The sequence below is a fragment of the Cyanistes caeruleus genome, chromosome 38 (genome assembly GCF_971803275.1).
Source record: "Cyanistes caeruleus chromosome 38, bCyaCae1.hap1.1, whole genome shotgun sequence".
NCBI lineage: Eukaryota > Metazoa > Chordata > Aves > Passeriformes > Paridae > Cyanistes > Cyanistes caeruleus.
This window is the reverse complement of record NC_141739.1, coordinates 5,056-21,376: the sequence shown is the minus strand read 5'-3', so window position 1 is coordinate 21,376 and position 16,321 is coordinate 5,056. Positions and strand designations below refer to the sequence as shown.

The 16,321-nt window shown below is 48.1% G+C and overlaps 1 protein-coding gene and 1 long non-coding RNA gene across 5 annotated transcripts; one reads left to right on the top strand and one right to left on the bottom strand.

Moving 5' to 3' along the window:
- Window positions 1-339: 339 nt before the first annotated feature.
- Window positions 340-8,051, bottom strand: LOC147647379 (uncharacterized). Of its 4 annotated transcripts, none has more exons than XR_015281577.1 (2): window positions 7,562-8,051; window positions 340-4,626 (listed from the first exon to the last, which is right to left on the bottom strand). It is a non-coding gene; the product is annotated as an uncharacterized LOC147647379 (long non-coding RNA). The 4 variants fall into 4 exon arrangements; XR_015281580.1 differs by lacking the exon at window positions 7,562-8,051 and adding an exon at window positions 6,486-6,532; XR_015281578.1 differs by lacking the exon at window positions 7,562-8,051 and adding an exon at window positions 6,435-6,523.
- Window positions 4,277-16,096, top strand: LOC147647378 (uncharacterized). The gene is made up of 12 exons (XM_086872019.1): window positions 4,277-4,660; window positions 7,241-7,325; window positions 8,060-8,096; window positions 9,127-9,189; window positions 9,268-9,311; window positions 9,406-9,553; window positions 9,646-9,725; window positions 9,798-10,884; window positions 10,957-11,000; window positions 11,090-11,134; window positions 12,361-12,404; window positions 14,168-16,096. Exons 1-5 carry the CDS (start codon window positions 4,478-4,480, stop codon window positions 9,272-9,274), a joined length of 375 nt encoding a protein of 124 aa, XP_086728145.1. The 5' UTR covers window positions 4,277-4,477; the 3' UTR covers window positions 9,275-9,311; window positions 9,406-9,553; window positions 9,646-9,725; window positions 9,798-10,884; window positions 10,957-11,000; window positions 11,090-11,134; window positions 12,361-12,404; window positions 14,168-16,096.
- The last annotated feature ends 225 nt before the right edge of the window (window positions 16,097-16,321 follow it).

Genomic DNA, 16,321 nt, shown 5'->3' with positions numbered 1-16,321 from the left:
CCCTGCAAGGAGCAGGAAAGATAATCCACAGCCTCTCGGGGAGGCTTAAACTTGAGTAAGTTTCTGTAGCCACCGATGCTGTCAAGGAAGGTAGGCAGATTGCAGTCACCTGAGGACTGGCAACTTTTCACAATGAGCACAGCAAGTGCCACTGGTAACTTTTCTCTAAAAAATCCTTTTTCTGTTTCTCTGTTTCTGCTGCATCTCTTCTGTATTTTTGTTTTTATTCTTGGATCTCTCAGCCTCCTTTGGATTGGATTCTTTTGGGATCCTCCCTCATGGGGAGCCCTGCTTATCTCAGTTCCTATGATTTGAAGAAAACTCCCAAGCTCGTTAGAATCTTGTTTCTCGTGTTTATTAAAAGGTCATCACAGAACTTGACAGGTCTCTCCAGGCTGGCTGCACAAGGTTAATCTTTGCAATCTGGTACATTTATTTCTTCTGACGGTACAAACAAGGCCTTGTGGCACACTTTCTCTGATGCACAGAATGGCCCCGAATGACGCAGTTCTTTAATCTTTATACCTATTTTTACCCAATGAACAATAGACACATTATTATTTTTCTTAATGACCCATCCCCTCTGTGATGCACTACGGCATTCTCTATCCAATCACTTACTACTACCCAAAAACCTCCAGGAGAAGAACATGAAGAAGAAAGAAGGGACAAGAGACAACACTGTAAATCCTCCATCTTGTCTCCTGTTCTCTAAACTAACTTTTTCACCCAGTGATTTAAAAAAACTTTCTAATCTACACACTTACACTTTTAGCTTTTTCTATCTAACTTTAATGTTTGTTTTCATGTATCACCATGAAAACATGCTCATGAATTTCATATAATATGAAATTCAGTGTTTTTCTCGATCTTATAACTAAGCATCAGAAACAAGGGCACGCACTCTGTATTCCAGACTCCAACATTTGTCCCTCTATTTGAAAAAAAAAAATAAAAATATCAGCCCAAACCTTTTCTTTGATTAATTTTCACGAAGGGTTATTTCTCCTTCACTCATGCCCTACGCACCAACAACAGAACTGCTGCTCTGCTCTACAGAGCACTCTGCCTCCAGTTTTGAACATCAGTTAACTAACCACTCAAAGCTAGAGAAATAGATCTAGGTTGCTTACTTGATCAGTAGCTTAATTTGTCTAATTGCTTTAAAGTTTCTGCTGAAGCTACTTGAATTGAAAGCTGAGTTGTTATAAATCTCTATCTGAAATTTCATGAGTCAAACTCTTCACAATCAGGTGTGACTAAGATTGATATAAGGTTACACTAAGATGTTGCCTCTTTATATAGAGCATGATAAATAAAAAGAAAAATTGAATATTATACAAAAAACTATTTTCACTGAGATAAGGTATACTTTCTTTTGAGTTAACTAAAAGAAGTGATGCAGGTGACATCACATCACAAAGTGATCAACAAAATGATACAGCTCAAGGGTGATACTGATTCACCTTCATATTCCAGGACTTCATCTCTCATGCATGATTCCGAATCGTGACACAGTTCACATCATGCTTTATTTAACAAGTGAGGTTTTACAATATCAATTTTCCCACTCTTTCACGTGAGTGAAATTTAACTAATTTCTAAAACAAGGTTCTCAAGAGTAGCAGCTATGAGATGCTTACAGCACAGCAAACTGTTGAAATGCATTTGTACAAAGCAAATGATCAGAAGCCGTAGGTACCAGACTAATTAAATCACTCAGCAGTTGGTTTAATCTGAAGCGTCTCCCATGGCAGCTGACCATAGGCCAGCCAGCCTGTGCAGCAGGGCAGAGCAGCTCCGACCCAAATACACCCAGACACCCGTGACACACAAGACAACAGACAAGGGGACACAACAGGGAGACAAAACTCCGGGCCAGAAGAATGGCCGCAAGGACCGAGAGAATGCGGAACAAGATGACCCAGGTGAGAATGATGGCAAGCTGATAAGGCTGAGACAACCCTGAAGAAAGAAGATGCTGACACGATGACTTATCCCGAGAAGCGCAAATACGGATGCCCGAGAATCCTACGGCCACAATTCTCTACCTGTCCTTGCATTCGGACAAGTCCTAGCCCGCTACAATGGATCCTTGCGGCGCACGGCTGTGGACACAGCTCAGAACAAGACCTCAAAAGACACCCGATCGGACGCTTAAAAACAGAGATGGGATTCCAAGGCCTCTGAGAGGTCCCGAGGCACAGCTCTGACAGTGTCAGCGCCAGGACGAGGAACCCAGAGATCAGAGATGTTCAGAGTGACGCCAGGGTTTCCTGTAACCTCCTGGAAGGGCTGAGGCAAGACACATACAACACGAGGTGCACAAAAGGCACGACAGACAAGTGACCCGACACATCCCCGGACCGCTCTGCCCTGTGCACCTCAGCATTGGGAGCCAAAGTGAGGCTTTCCCTTGAGGTGGCCTAAAGGGCCACTTCTTGAACCTCGCTACGTCCAAAGCAGACTCAAAACTTCCTGGCCACGAGTCCCAGCCCGGCACCCCGCTTCCATCCCCCCTCTGCGGATCGTAGCCTTTGAGTTAGCTCTCGGACGTCCGGGGGGTGAGAGTCCCCAAGGGCTGCCAAGGAATGCCGCCTCGCCGTCTGCCGAGTTCCTGCCATCACCATGCTGTTGTCTCCTTGTCAGCTACAATAAAGACAATCAAATAGCAATGTGAGATCTTCTCAGCACATCTACGAAAACGCAGCACTCACCGTCTCCTGGGAATGCCCAGGTCCTGGGGCTGTATGCTTCAGTCCTGCTAGGATGCTCAGGCTTGCAGAGCCAAACTCTTCAGGGTAGTATTGGTGTGGAACTGAATGACCACCACCTTTATGAGGGGTTAGAAGCTCCCCAGTTGTGGAGGCACAGGGAGTCCAGGGCAGGCCGGGTCAGGAAACCCTCAGTTATCCCACAGCAGTGGGCTGTACACAAATGCTATCTCTTCTGAAATGGCCCTAGTACAAGGTTTACTGCCTGCACCTCTCCGGGGTTCTGGCACTCTCCTGCTTTAGGTTTCCTGCCTGCAGCTGTTTCAGAGAAATAAGGGTGCTGTGAGAGCTGCTGTTCAGAGTTAGGGTTCACAGTGGGGAACACTTGTACTCTACCTTATATCCCATCCTGTACCCCTTATTCTAATTGTTTATCTCTACTCCTCGAGCCTTTTACCTTTGAAGCCCTCCCTCAGCCTCTCTGTGTCACTGCCAAGCTGCCCCACTGAACCCTATAAACTTACAACCCTACGCTTGCAACCGGGGATGCTCCTTATCCATAGGCCCCAAGAGATGTCCCTTAGCCCGGACCAGGCAATCCACAGTTGCTCCCTACCCTACCTAAGTTTGGCCCTGAGACAGGGCAGAGGCTGACAGAGCCGAACTCTTTGCGGAGGCCAGGCACGAAGCCTTACCAACCGCCGCCTCGAGGAGGGGTGGGAGCAATCCCCGGCTGCGGAGGGACAGAGAGCCCAGGGTGGGGCGGGGCGGGAAACCCCCTGTTTCCCCAACCCTGTGGATCGTCCCCCCACTATCTCTTCCTGGCTGGCCCTAGCACCAGGGGTAATGCCTGCACCTCTCGGGGGTTCTGGCACTCTGCTGCTTTAGGGTTCCTGCCTGCAACTGTCTCAAAGAAACGGGAGCGCTGTTAGGGCTGCTGTTTAGGGTTTGAATAGTCCTGTACTCTACCTTATATCCCATCCTGTACCCCTTTTATTTTCACTGTTTGTCTCCAGCCCTCGAGCCTTTTACCTTTGAAGCTCTCCCTCAGCCTCTCTGTGTAACTGCCAAACTGCCCCGCTGAACCCTATAAACTTACAACCCTACGCTTGCAACCGGGGATGCTCCTTATCCATAGGCCCCAAGAGATGTCCCTTAGCCCGGACCAGGCAATCCACAGTTGCTCCCTACCCTACCTAAGTTTGGCCCTGAGACAGGGCAGAGGCTGACAGAGCCGAACTCTTTGCGGAGGCCAGGCACGAAGCCTTACCAACCGCCGCCTCGAGGAGGGGTGGGAGCAATCCCCGGCTGCGGAGGGACAGAGAGCCCAGGGTGGGGCGGGGCGGGAAACCCCCTGTTTCCCCAACCCTGTGGATCGTCCCCCCACTATCTCTTCCTGGCTGGCCCTAGCACCAGGGGTAATGCCTGCATCTCTCGGGGGTTCTGGCACTCTGCTGCTTTAGGGTTCCTGCCTGCAGCTGCCTCAGGGAAACGGGAGCGCTGTTAGGGCTGCTGTTTAAGGTTTGGGTTAGGGATGGGGTACACTTGTATTGTACCTTACCTGTACCCCTTATTTTTACTGTTTGCTCAGCTTTTTTTTTTTCTACAAGCTCTTGGGACAGACTAGGGGCACTGGGAGGGACTGCCAAGATGAAATCCAAAGGCAAAAGGAGAAAGATCAGCCCTGCAAATCCACACTGGCTCACCCGTTCAACTGCTACTTCCTGGCAAAATGGTTTGTCCGTCAACATCTCCTCTGAGCAATGCTCCACATCCAAGTGCATCCAGGTGCTCCCCCAGACCCTATGAGATGCTCTCACCGTCACTCCATCAGATGCCACCGGGAGCCCACCAGAAACTCCTCTCCTCCAGCAGATCCATGCCAACGTCGATTTGCCGCTCGTATTTGGCCCTGTAATAACGGCAAAATTGTTGCCTTCTGTCAGGTACGTGTTGTTAGACACAGGTTTTTCCATAGCCATCTTTTCAAGAACGAGGTGCCATCCCTGCTTGATTGCTAAATTAACAGTAAATTCTGGGAAACCTAAAGGAGAAAAAAAATCTAAAACACTGACGAGCTAATATGGGAACCTTTACATGATTAAACTAGTATGTTTTGAAATAAAGTGAATTCTTCCAGTCCAACTGCAAAAATCCCATTCCTAAAAATAAAATAATCAGAAAACAAGCAGCATCAAATTCCCACCAATGTCATCAATAAAATCACAATACCTCCACCAAGTAAGAGAAAAAATCTTATCGTATGAAAAAACCCAAACTACCTCAAGAAGATTCAACACTGAAACACAACGCATCCTAACACCTCAATTACCTATACTAGAATTAATCTTGAAAACAAATATTCCCTCTATCCACTCCATCAATACCGCATAAAACAAACAAAATATTCTCAGCACAGCGCACTCATATCAAAAATGCAAAGTGCCCTAAAACCTTTAAAATCATTAAAAAATCAACCCTAAAATAAAAACTTTCATCGCACTAACAAAAAAACCCCGAAAAACAAAACAAGTAACACAAGCTAAAAAAACTCCACCCTACAATCAAGTACCACAAAAAAGATACTATGGTCTTTCAGTAACAGTTCTTGTCACACCACAAAAATTAAACATAAATAAATAGCAACCCTATGGGACTCCACGCAACAAATCACACAAACTATTAAAAAATAATCAGGCCAAGTCACGAAACTCCAGACCATTCAACTAATGCTAAACATCACTAAAAAAATCCCTAAAGCTCTACCTTTAAACTAATACGTAGATAGTTACTGATACTCCATTAAAAAAAATAAAATTTAAAGCTAATTAAAAACAAAAAATATCCATCTAAACTACTAAGAAATTGAAAAATATCACCATCCCCCCCATAATACCTATAGAAATGCACTGTATGAATGCCCATGTCCCCAAAAATAATACTAATAATAAACACCGCAACATAAAGAAATCCAAACGTATCGTCAACACCCAAACTGAAAAACACAACATGAAATAAGTAAAAGAGATCCGGTAATATACACCACTACAAACAAAATTAAACAATCAATTACTAAAAATCACCTTAAAACCACTAGATAAGAAACTTCAGATCATTAACAACTGCATCTAACAATAGCCACCTAATTAACACCCAAAACTCGGCGAACCAAACAAACAATACCCAATTTGAACCCCTACATACTATAAACAAAAGTAAAATCCCAATAATACAGCTCAAAATCTATTTTAATTGATTTTACCTAAAAAACAAAGAAACCCATTCATCAAATTATCTTTACTCAAAAACCAAATTTCACATACTATACAACACAATAAAAAAGCACACCATGTACCACCAAAAAATCTAATATTGAATAAAGTAAATAAATAATGCACTAAATATTGAGTAAAAACCACCTCTACTTACTAAATATTACGACCACTATATTTAACTGTTTCTACATAAAAGTATATCTACAATTAAAATACATTACTTAGAGCATTAAACCAAGTATAAACAACAAAAAATAAAATGTCCTAAAATTACATTATATAAGAATATCCCCTATGTTTGCTTTATGCCCAAACATAAATTCTCTAACTTCAAAACTAAAAAAAAAAAAATCTTCGAACATAAAATCTATATGCAATACAGCCTCACCCAAATTCTCTCTCAAGTCTATTATCTAACACAGACAACAAAAAATCCATTTTTTACTTTTTAAAAATAACTTCTCGTCGATTAGTGAATACAAAAAAATTGCCGCACCGGCAGCACTCGGCACCCGGGGGCGGCCCCGCGCTCCCGGCCCCGGACGGAGCGCGGCTTCCGGCAGGAAAGCGGCTCCTCCGGCGGGCGGGGGCGGCCCCGGCCCCGGGAGAGCCCGGCCCGCCCAGCGGCACCGGGACCGGCCCGAAGGGGCCCCGGCCGTGCCCGAGCGCCGCGCCAGGAGCGGGCAGAACGGCCGGGACCGACACAGCTCCGGGGCTCCCGCCTGCCGGCCCGGCAGAGCCCGCCCCGCCTCCGCACGGCTCTGCCGCTCCCCGGCCGTGCCCGAGCCCCACGCCCGGAGCGGGCAGAGCGGCCGGGACCGACACAGCTCCGCACCGCGGCTCCCGCCTGCCGGCCCGGCATAGCCCGCCCCGCCTCCGCACGGCTCTGCCGCTCCCCGGCAGCTGCCCGGCCGCCAAATTCCCGCTGCCCCTCAGCAATTCCCCGGGGAATGCCAGGAGTGCTCCCGTGTCGGGTGTAACGGGGCAAAAGGATAAACCTCAGGATAATGCAAATGGGGGAGGTACTTTAAGTGGAAAGGGAAAGCATGGATGATGCTTTTCTATGGATCTGAATTAAGGGAAAAATGCCCCCTTTTCCATCACCAGAGAGGTTTAACGCAAGGAAAACTACTCTTTTCCCCAATATCTGAGGGGTTTAAATTAAAGGGGAGAAGCCATTTCTTTACCACTGCATCTGTTTAAATGCAGTTAGCTGTCCCATTTGCTCATTTTAAGTGTTGCCTTTTCCAGCATTTCAAGGGTTTAAAGCTGCATTTCAGGGCACTTTTACCCACACCCCGGCACCAAATATCTCCAACGGGGGCGAGGCCAGCAGGTATGTAATCGTAATGCCACCTGGGAGTCCATTCTTTTTCTTATTTTCATTTATAACGTAGAGAGCTCTGATTAAAGGTCCCTATGAGACACCATCCAAATCAATACTATTCTTCTCCACCCTAATTAACCACAGGTGGAATGCTACTTAGTAATCACTGAAAAATAATTATGGAAGACCATAAATTATCCAACTTAACTGGCAACACTGCTGAAACACAAAGTTTTTCTTCTTACCTTTTTTTTCTCCTTTGCTCCATTGTTCTGAGTAATTGTAGCAAAAAAGAAAACACTGTTTTTTCCCAGAGTTTTCTTCTATGCAGAGCTCCTTACCTCAAATTTAACTCAGAGAAGCCAAACAGCTACGGTCCCTCTGAGGGCCTTTATACCCGGTGGGATTTGCCGCCTCCCCTTTCCCAGGCATCGTGGGAAAAAGAGGCGGGCCCAATTAGGGGTATATTAACCCCAGGCCGTGCTAAGGGGCATTATTCCCTCCAGGGGAATCAGTGGGAGTGAAGAGCTCCTCTCTCATTTTGGTGAAGAGGCTCTTTTAAGTTACTTCAGCCTGCTAAAAGCAGGTATATTTTGGGCATTTGAAGCAGCAGAAGTTTTGAAAACACCTCGAAGAAAACAATATTGAATACAGGGAGTATTTAATTTCTTGATTTTGGGTTGGGGGTTCAGGGGCAATAAGATGCTTCTATAATGACTCTTCTTCTTGGATTTTTTTTTTAGGAGGATTGCAATTTCCAGAAGTTCTAGGTCACATCAAGTGCGATATTTCAGATTCTCTCAGCAGACTCATAGTAACACAAAAGGGAACCGCCCCCGCAGCAGCTTTCCTTAGCAGCAGATCGTCCTCTCGCACAGATTCACTTTGGAGAGATAAGTCGAGGGCTGTGGTCACAGAGGGGATCAAAGCAGGGCGGTGGGGTAGGATTCACACTGCTTAGGGGTTTTGAGTCAGCTTATGGGGAGGGGAAGGTTTGAGAAATGGCCTCTGGGGCCACAGTGAGGGAAAGGCTCACCTTAGCTAACAATGCTGAGGTGGGCAGGGCAGAGCAGTCCCAGGGTGGGTTGTCACTTGTCTCTTGTGCTTTCTGTATCTTCTGTGCATCTTCTGTAATGTTTCTCTTGCCTTAGCCCTTCCAGGAGCTTATAAGAAACCCCAGGTCCTTCCGTTCATCTCCCATCTTCGTGTTCCTCGGCCCGACGCCGGCAAAGCTTCGATTCGGGAGCTCGGACACGCATCAGAATCACATCTGTCTTTAGAAGCATGTGATCATATGTTTCTTTAGGTCTCATTCTCAGCTGTGTTGACAGCTATGTGCAGCAATGTTTCTTTAGAGTGGATAAGGACTTGTGCCGATTCAAAGGCAGGCAGAAGCTTCCAGCCACAGGATTCTCAGGCATCCATCTCTGCGGTTCTTGGAAAAAGTTGTTCCTTTAGCATCTTTTTCCTCCAGGGTCATCCGAGCCCGGCAGGCTCGCCTTCGGTCCCTCCTCGGTCATCTCGTTCAGCATTCTCTCGGTCCTCGTGAGGACTTTCTTGTCTCAGAGTTTTCTCTCCCTGTCACGTCCCCTCGTGTCACGTGTCACGGGTGTCTGGGGGTATTCGGTCCGGAGCTGCTCTGCCCTGCCGCCCAGCCCGGTTGTAGGTGTTTAAGGACAAGTCCCGGGAACTTGTAATCGTAGTACGGGCTGTAGTTGGAGTCTAGGTGGTATTCTTATGTTGGCAGAAGGTGTTTGGAGCTGTGAAGTTACCCTGCAGCACTTTGACTTTTTTCCTAACTTTCTTTCAGATGCAGACGGTTTGACCTCGTGGCAGAGCAGCTATCCCAGATGATGGGCGTCCCCCTGAGAAGGTCAGTCACGGTTTTTCTTTGCAGCGGTGCTGGAACCGGTCACTGTGTTACATCTCTGCTCTTTGTCTTTGTTTCTAGGAAGTAAAGCCAGAAAGCAGCAGGGAGGGCGAAGCAGGTGGAAGGTGAGCCTCGGTTGGTGAAGAGCAGCCGTTGTTCCTGCTGGGGTCTCAGTTTCTGGTGCAACTCCAAGCATCCCTGCTTGTTTGTGTGTTTTAGGCTGCCTCCTGATGCTGTGCTGAGGCCCCCTCACTGGTCTCCCTAGAGACCCGGTTTGCTTCTCTGGTGAGCCCCAGCAAATATTACCGGAGTCCGTGACGAAGCCTCGACCTCGTCCACGTGTCGGTGCGCTCCCGGTACCCTTTAGGTGCGGCCGAGGAGTCGGGCGAGTCGCAAGGAGCGGCGAGGGCGCGCTCAACTTTTAGCGACGCTACATCGCCTCCTCTCCGTTTATCCTAGGCGAACCCTGCGACGACGGCGTCCGCCTCGGAGCATGGCTGAAGCGTGAGGCCCGAGGACCTGGGAGTTCCTAAGAGACGGTGAGTAGGAGTTGGCTTTTGGTGAATATGCTAGTAAGATTGTGCCCTTATATTTGGTTTTCTTTATCATAGGTGATGATATTTGTCTGAGACAACAGCCTGGTGAGAGAAGAACTTCCCAGACGGTGAGGTGGCTTTGTTTGGCTCCCGACCGGCCTCTCGCTGTGACTGACATCTTCAGCCCTCTGAGAGATAAGTGGAGCCCACAGAGGGGATCAAAGCAGGGCGGCGGTCGGGACTGAGATCAGTTTGGGTTTTTGAGTGAGCTTTGGGGATGGGGAGGTTCTGGAAATGACCCCATAGGCCCCAGCGAGGGAAAGCCTCACTTTGGTTTGCAATGCTGAGGCAGGCAGGGCAGAGCAGTCCCAGGGTGTGTTGTCACTTGTCTCTCGTGCCTTCTGTGTCTTCTGTGCATCTTGTGTAATGTGTCTCTTGCCTTAGTCCTCCCAGGGGCTTATGAGAAACCCCGGGGTCTTTCCGTTCATCTCCCATCTTTGCGTTCCTCGGCCCGACGCCGGCGAAGCTTCGATTCGGGAGGTCGGACACGTGTCAGAATCGCATTTGTCTTCAGAAGCACGTGATCTTTTTAGGTCTCGTTCTCAGCTGTGTCAACAGCTATATGCAGCAGTGTTTCTTTACAGTGGATAAGGACTTGTGCCGATTCAAAGGCAGGCAGAGGCTTCCAGCCACAGGATTCTCAGGCATCCGTCTCTGTGGTTCTTGGAAAATAGTTGTTCCGTTAGCATGTTTTTCCTCCAGGGTCATCCGAGCCCGGCAGGCTCGCCTCGGGTCCCTCCTCGGTCATCTCGTTCAGCATTCTCTCGGTCCTCGTGAGGACTTTCTTGTCTCAGAGTTTTCTCTCCCTGTCACGTCCCCTCGTGTCACGGGTGTCTGGGGATATTCGGTCCGGAGCTGCTCTGCCCTGCCGCCCAGCCCGGTTGTAGGCGTTTAAGGACAAGTCCCGGGGACTTGTAATCGGAGACTTGTAGTACGGGCTGTAGTTGGAGTCTAGGTGGTATTCTTATGTTGGCAGAAGGTGTTTGGAGCTGTGAAGTTACCCTGCAGCACTTTGACTTTTTTCCTAACTTTCTTTCAGATGCAGACGGTTTGACCTCGTGGCAGAGCAGCTATCCCACATGCTGGGGGTCCCCCTGAGAAGGTCAGTCACGGTTTTTCTTTGCAGCGGGGCTGGAACCGGTCACTGTGTTACAGCTCTGCTCTTTGTTTCTAGGAAGTAAAGCTGGATAGCAGCAGAGAAGGTGAAGCATTGCAAAGGTGAGCCTCGGTTGGTGGAGAGAAGCAGTTGTTCTTGCTGGGGTCTCAGTTTCTGCTATAACTTTTATCCCTTGTTTTTTTTATTTTAGGTGGTCTACTTGCAAGATATCCCAGCCAAGGATACTGGAGGACAGGTGGGTGCAAGGTCTGTGTGTGTTTTGGTGTTTAAGTCCCTGGTTTGCTTCTAATCTTTAGTTCTCTAAGATAGAATGAAAGAACCACATCACAGATCCCACCTTGTGGATCCTGACACGAATCGGTGTCACGGACAGGATTCTGAGAGGCAGAAGGGGTTGCAGCTTTATTGTGCAGTCATTATCAGGGGAAAGACGTTTCGCCTCAGCCGCCCCTAGCCTGCCACGCCGGTGAGCAGTGTCTAGAAAGCAAGGGAGGTGACTCGAATTTCTTAAAAACAGCACATGCCTCAGGGCAAAGCACCCCACACTCGTTTGAGGGCTCTGTCTTCAGAACTTCACAGGGGATCTTTGAGTATGAGAAGTGGGACTGAGCGGTTTTTCTGTTTAAAGTCCCTGGTTTGCTGCTAATGTTCACCTCTAAGAGAGAATGAAAGAACCACATCACAAATCCCACCTTGTGGATCCTGACACACATCGGTGTCACGGACAGGCTTCTGAGAGACAGAAGGGGTTGCAGCTTTATTGTGCAGTCATTATCAGGGGAAAGACGTTTCACCTCAGCCGCCCCTAGCCTGCCACGCCGGTGAGCAGTGTCTAGAAAGCAAGGGAGGTGACACGAATTTTTTAAAAACAGCACATGCCTCAGGGCTAAGCACCCCACACTCATTTGAGGGCTCTGTCTTCAGAACTTTACAGGGGATCTTTGAGTATGAGAAGTGGGACTGAGAGGTTTTTCTGTTTAAAGTCCCTGGTTTGCTGCTAATCTTTAGTTCTCTAAGATAGAATGAAAGAACCACATCACAAATCCCACCCTGGGGATCCTGACACACATTGGTGTCACGGACAGGATTCTGAGAGACAGAAGGGGTTGCAGGTTTATCGTGCAGTCGTTATCAGGGGAAAGACGTTTTGCCTCAGCCGCCCCTAGCCTGCCACGCTGGTGAGCAGTGTCTAGAAAGCAAGGGAGGTGACTCGAATTTTTTAAAAACTGCACATGCCTCAGGGCAAAGCACCCCACACTCGTTTGAGGGCTCTGTCTTCAGAACTTTACAGGGGATCTTTGGGTACGAGAGGTGGGGCTGAGTGGTTTTTCTTCTGTTTCAGTCCCTGGTTGGCTGACAAGCTTTTGTAGTCCCAGATGGAATAAAGGAACCACATCGGGAATTCCACCTTGTGCATTGTGACAGTAACTCAGAGTGCTTTTTTCTTTTCTGTCTTTGCAGGAGTCGGTGTTGCCCTGAGCACAGCAAGGAGCAGAGATGAGCAGGTGAGTTGGCATTTTGAAGTTAAGTTAGAGGACAGGGCTGTAGTGGGATAGGCCCCTCTGAAGCCAAAGGAGAGGGTTTCTTTGCAAGCTCCCCAGAGCTTTTGCCGGGCAGGGCAGTTCCGATCCATCTTCTCGTTGTCTCGTGTTTCATGTCATCGGCCATCTCAGCCTCTCGACGTCGTCGTGGATTTTTCCGTCCGAGGAACCGGCCTTCGCATCCGCAGCTATCGCCGCGTTCACCCGGCAGACATCGACTGCGACTGCCTTGTACCGTGCCTGCCTCTGTAAAACTAACTGCATGGTGCCTGCCTCTGTAAAACTAACTGCATGGTGCCTGCCTCTGTAAAACTAACTGCATTGTGCCTGCCTCTGTAAAACTAACTGCATGGTGCCTGCCTCTGTAAAACTAACTGCATGGTGCCTGCCTCTGTAAAACTAACTGCATGGTGCCTGCCTCTGTAAAACTAACTGCATGGTGCCTGCCTCTGTAAAACTAACTGCATGGTGCCTGCCTCTGTAAAACTAACTGCATGGTGCCTGCCTCTGTAAAACTAACTGCATGGTGCCTGCCTCTGTAAAACTAACTGCATGGTGCCTGCCTCTGTAAAACTAACTGCATGGTGCCTGCCTCTGTAAAACTAACTGCATGGTGCCTGCCTCTGTAAAACTAACTGCATGGTGCCTGCCTCTGTAAAACTAACTGCATGGTGCCTGCCTCTGTAAAACTAACTGCATGGTGCCTGCCTCTGTAAAACTAACTGCATGGTGCCTGCCTCTGTAAAACTAACTGCATGGTGCCTGCCTCTGTAAAACTAACTGCATGGTGCCTGCCTCTGTAAAACTAACTGCATGGTGCCTGCCTCTGTAAAACTAACTGCATGGTGCCTGCCTCTGTAAAACTAACTGCATGGTGCCTGCCTCTGTAAAACTAACTGCATGGTGCCTGCCTCTGTAAAACTAACTGCATGGTGCCTGCCTCTGTAAAACTAACTGCATGGTGCCTGCCTCTGTAAAACTAACTGCATGGTGCCTGCCTCTGTAAAACTAACTGCATGGTGCCTGCCTCTGTAAAACTAACTGCATGGTGCCTGCCTCTGTAAAACTAACTGCATGGTGCCTGCCTCTGTAAAACTAACTGCATGGTGCCTGCCTCTGTAAAACTAACTGCATGGTGCCTGCCTCTGTAAAACTAACTGCATGGTGCCTGCCTCTGTAAAACTAACTGCATGGTGCCTGCCTCTGTAAAACTAACTGCATGGTGCCTGCCTCTGTAAAACTAACTGCATGGTGCCTGCCTCTGTAACTTAACTGCATGGTGCCTGCCTCTGTAACTTAACTGCATGGTGCCTGCCTCTGTAACTTAACTTAACTTAACTTTAACTGCATGGTGCCTGCCTCTGTAACTTAACTTAACTTAACTTTCACTGCATGGTGCCTGCCTCTGTAACTTAACTTAACTTAACTTTCACTGCATGGTGCCTGCCTCTGTAACTTAACTTAACTTAACTTTCACTGCATGGTGCCTGCCTCTGTAACTTAACTTAACTTAACTTTCACTGCATGGTGCCTGCCTCTGTAACTTAACTGCATTGGTTTGGAGCTGCCCTGCCCTGGCACATAGGTAGAGTTAGGTGGAACAATTATAAAAGGTTACAGTTCCTCTTTTCTATGAGGTTTCTGTGTAGAAAATATGTGGGCCTAGAGGGTGGCTGAGTCATAGCTCCCATAGAATTCCTCACTGACCACCTTGTGTTGTCTTGCAGGTCTCTGATGCCTGTTTTCTGAGGATCTACCGTTTGATGTTGAGAAGCAGCAGTGAGAAGATATCTCAGGGCATTTTGTTCAGCAGAGTGTTTCAAATAAGGGTTGCAGTCACTGTGCGAGTTAGTCTCCTGCTGCGTGTCAGAGTGTGTCTGTCTGTGAGAGTCGGTGGGTCTGGGTCTGCTTGTGTGCATGTGTGTTGAGTGGTTCTAACCTTGTATGTATGGCTTTTTCTTTTCAGGACTTGCAATTCACTTTTAAATTTAGAATAAAAAATCCCCAGCTGGGGGGGTTTTTTTTTTTCCCTCCCAGCTGGGGTTTTTTTTCCTCGGTCCCGGCCGGTCTGTGAGGCGACAGTCATCGCCAAAGTTTGGGCACGGACTGGCCCCGGACCGAGGTTTTCGTCAGGCAGGCTGAACTTGAGGCCCCCCGGGAACCGAGTTCCCGTGGGGTAGGAGGGGGGTGTGTGTTTGTGTCGAGTGGTTCTAACCTCGTATGTATGGCTTTTGCTTTTCAGGACTTGCAATTCACTTTTAAATTTAGAATAAAAAATCCCCAGCTGGGGGGGTTTTTTTTTTTCCCTCCCAGCTGGGGTTTTTTTTCCTCGGTCCCGGCCGGTCTGTGAGGCGACAGTCATCGCCAAAGTTTGGGCACGGACCGGCCCCGGACCGAGGTTTTCGTCAGGCAGGCTGAATTTGAGGCCCCCCGGGAACCGAGTTCCCGTGGGGTAGGAGGGGGGTGTTTGTGTGTGTGTCGAGTGGTTCTAACCTCGTATGTATGGCTTTTGCTTTTCAGGACTTGCAATTCACTTTTAAATTTAGAATAAAAAATCCCCAGCTGGGGGGGTTTTTTTTTTTCCCTCCCAGCTGGGGTTTTTTTTCCTCGGTCCCGGCCGGTCTGTGAGGCGACAGTCATCGCCAAAGTTTGGGCACGGACCGGCCCCGGACCGAGGTTTTCGTCAGGCAGGCTGAATTTGAGGCCCCCCGGGAACCGAGTTCCCGTGGGGTAGGAGGGGGGTGTTTGTGTGTGTGTCGAGTGGTTCTAACCTCGTATGTATGGCTTTTGCTTTTCAGGACTTGCAATTCACTTTTAAATTTAGAATAAAAAATCCCCAGCTGGGGGGGTTTTTTTTTTTCCCTCCCAGCTGGGGTTTTTTTTCCTCGGTCCCGGCCGGTCTGCGAGGCGACAGTCATCGCCAAAGTTTGGGCACGGACCGGCCCCGGACCGAGGTTTTCGTCAGGCAGGCTGAATTTGAGGCCCCCCGGGAACCGAGTTCCTGTGGGGTAGGAGGGGTGTGTGTGTGTGTGTGGAGTGGTTCTAACCTCATATGTATTGCTTTTGCTTTTCAGGACTTGCAATTCACTTTTCAATTTAGAATAAAAAATCCCCAGCTGGGGGGGTTTTTTTTTTTTCCCTCCCAGCTGGGGTTTTTTTTCCTCGGTCCCGGCCGGTCTGCGAGGCGACAGTCATCGCCAAAGTTTGGGCACGGACCGGCCCCGGACCGAGGTTTTCGTCAGGCAGGCTGGTTTTCAGGGTCCCGGGAACCACGTTCCCGAGGACCACCGACAGCAGGATTATAATGGGGCGGTGGAGAGGAGTGAAGGTGAGTATGTGTGCGAGCTGAAGCCGGCTTCTGTGGCGAATGAGTATTGTGTTTTCTGTGTGCTCCTTGTGGTTTGGCATAGCAGTAATAATGAAACAGCATGTATTGACCTTTCCAGAACTGTAGAAATAGTTATATTCTGTTAATACATATTTGGCTTGTATTGTTCTGTATTTGCATTTGCTGCTGTGTTTTGCTGTATTACTCTGTATGTGAATTAGGAATTTTTCAGTGTGTACATGGATTGTATTGTAATGTATTTGTCTCCAGTTTCTCTGTGTTTTGCTGTAGTGTAAATAAATTCAGTAAATAAAGGTGAATAAACTTTGATCCCCCTTCCCCCTCTCCCCCCCGGCTCTTGTGTTTTTGGTGTGGTGTAGTCATTATTTTTGTTCTATTTCTTGCTTTTCAATCTTTTTCTAACTTTCTCTAAGTCTCTGTCACTGTTGCTCACTCTATTTTTCTGTTCCTTTTCTCTCCAACTCTGTTTCCTTTCCATCTAGCTCCGAGTTAGACAGAAAGCAACTGGACTTGCTTCCTTTCCACCGTAACT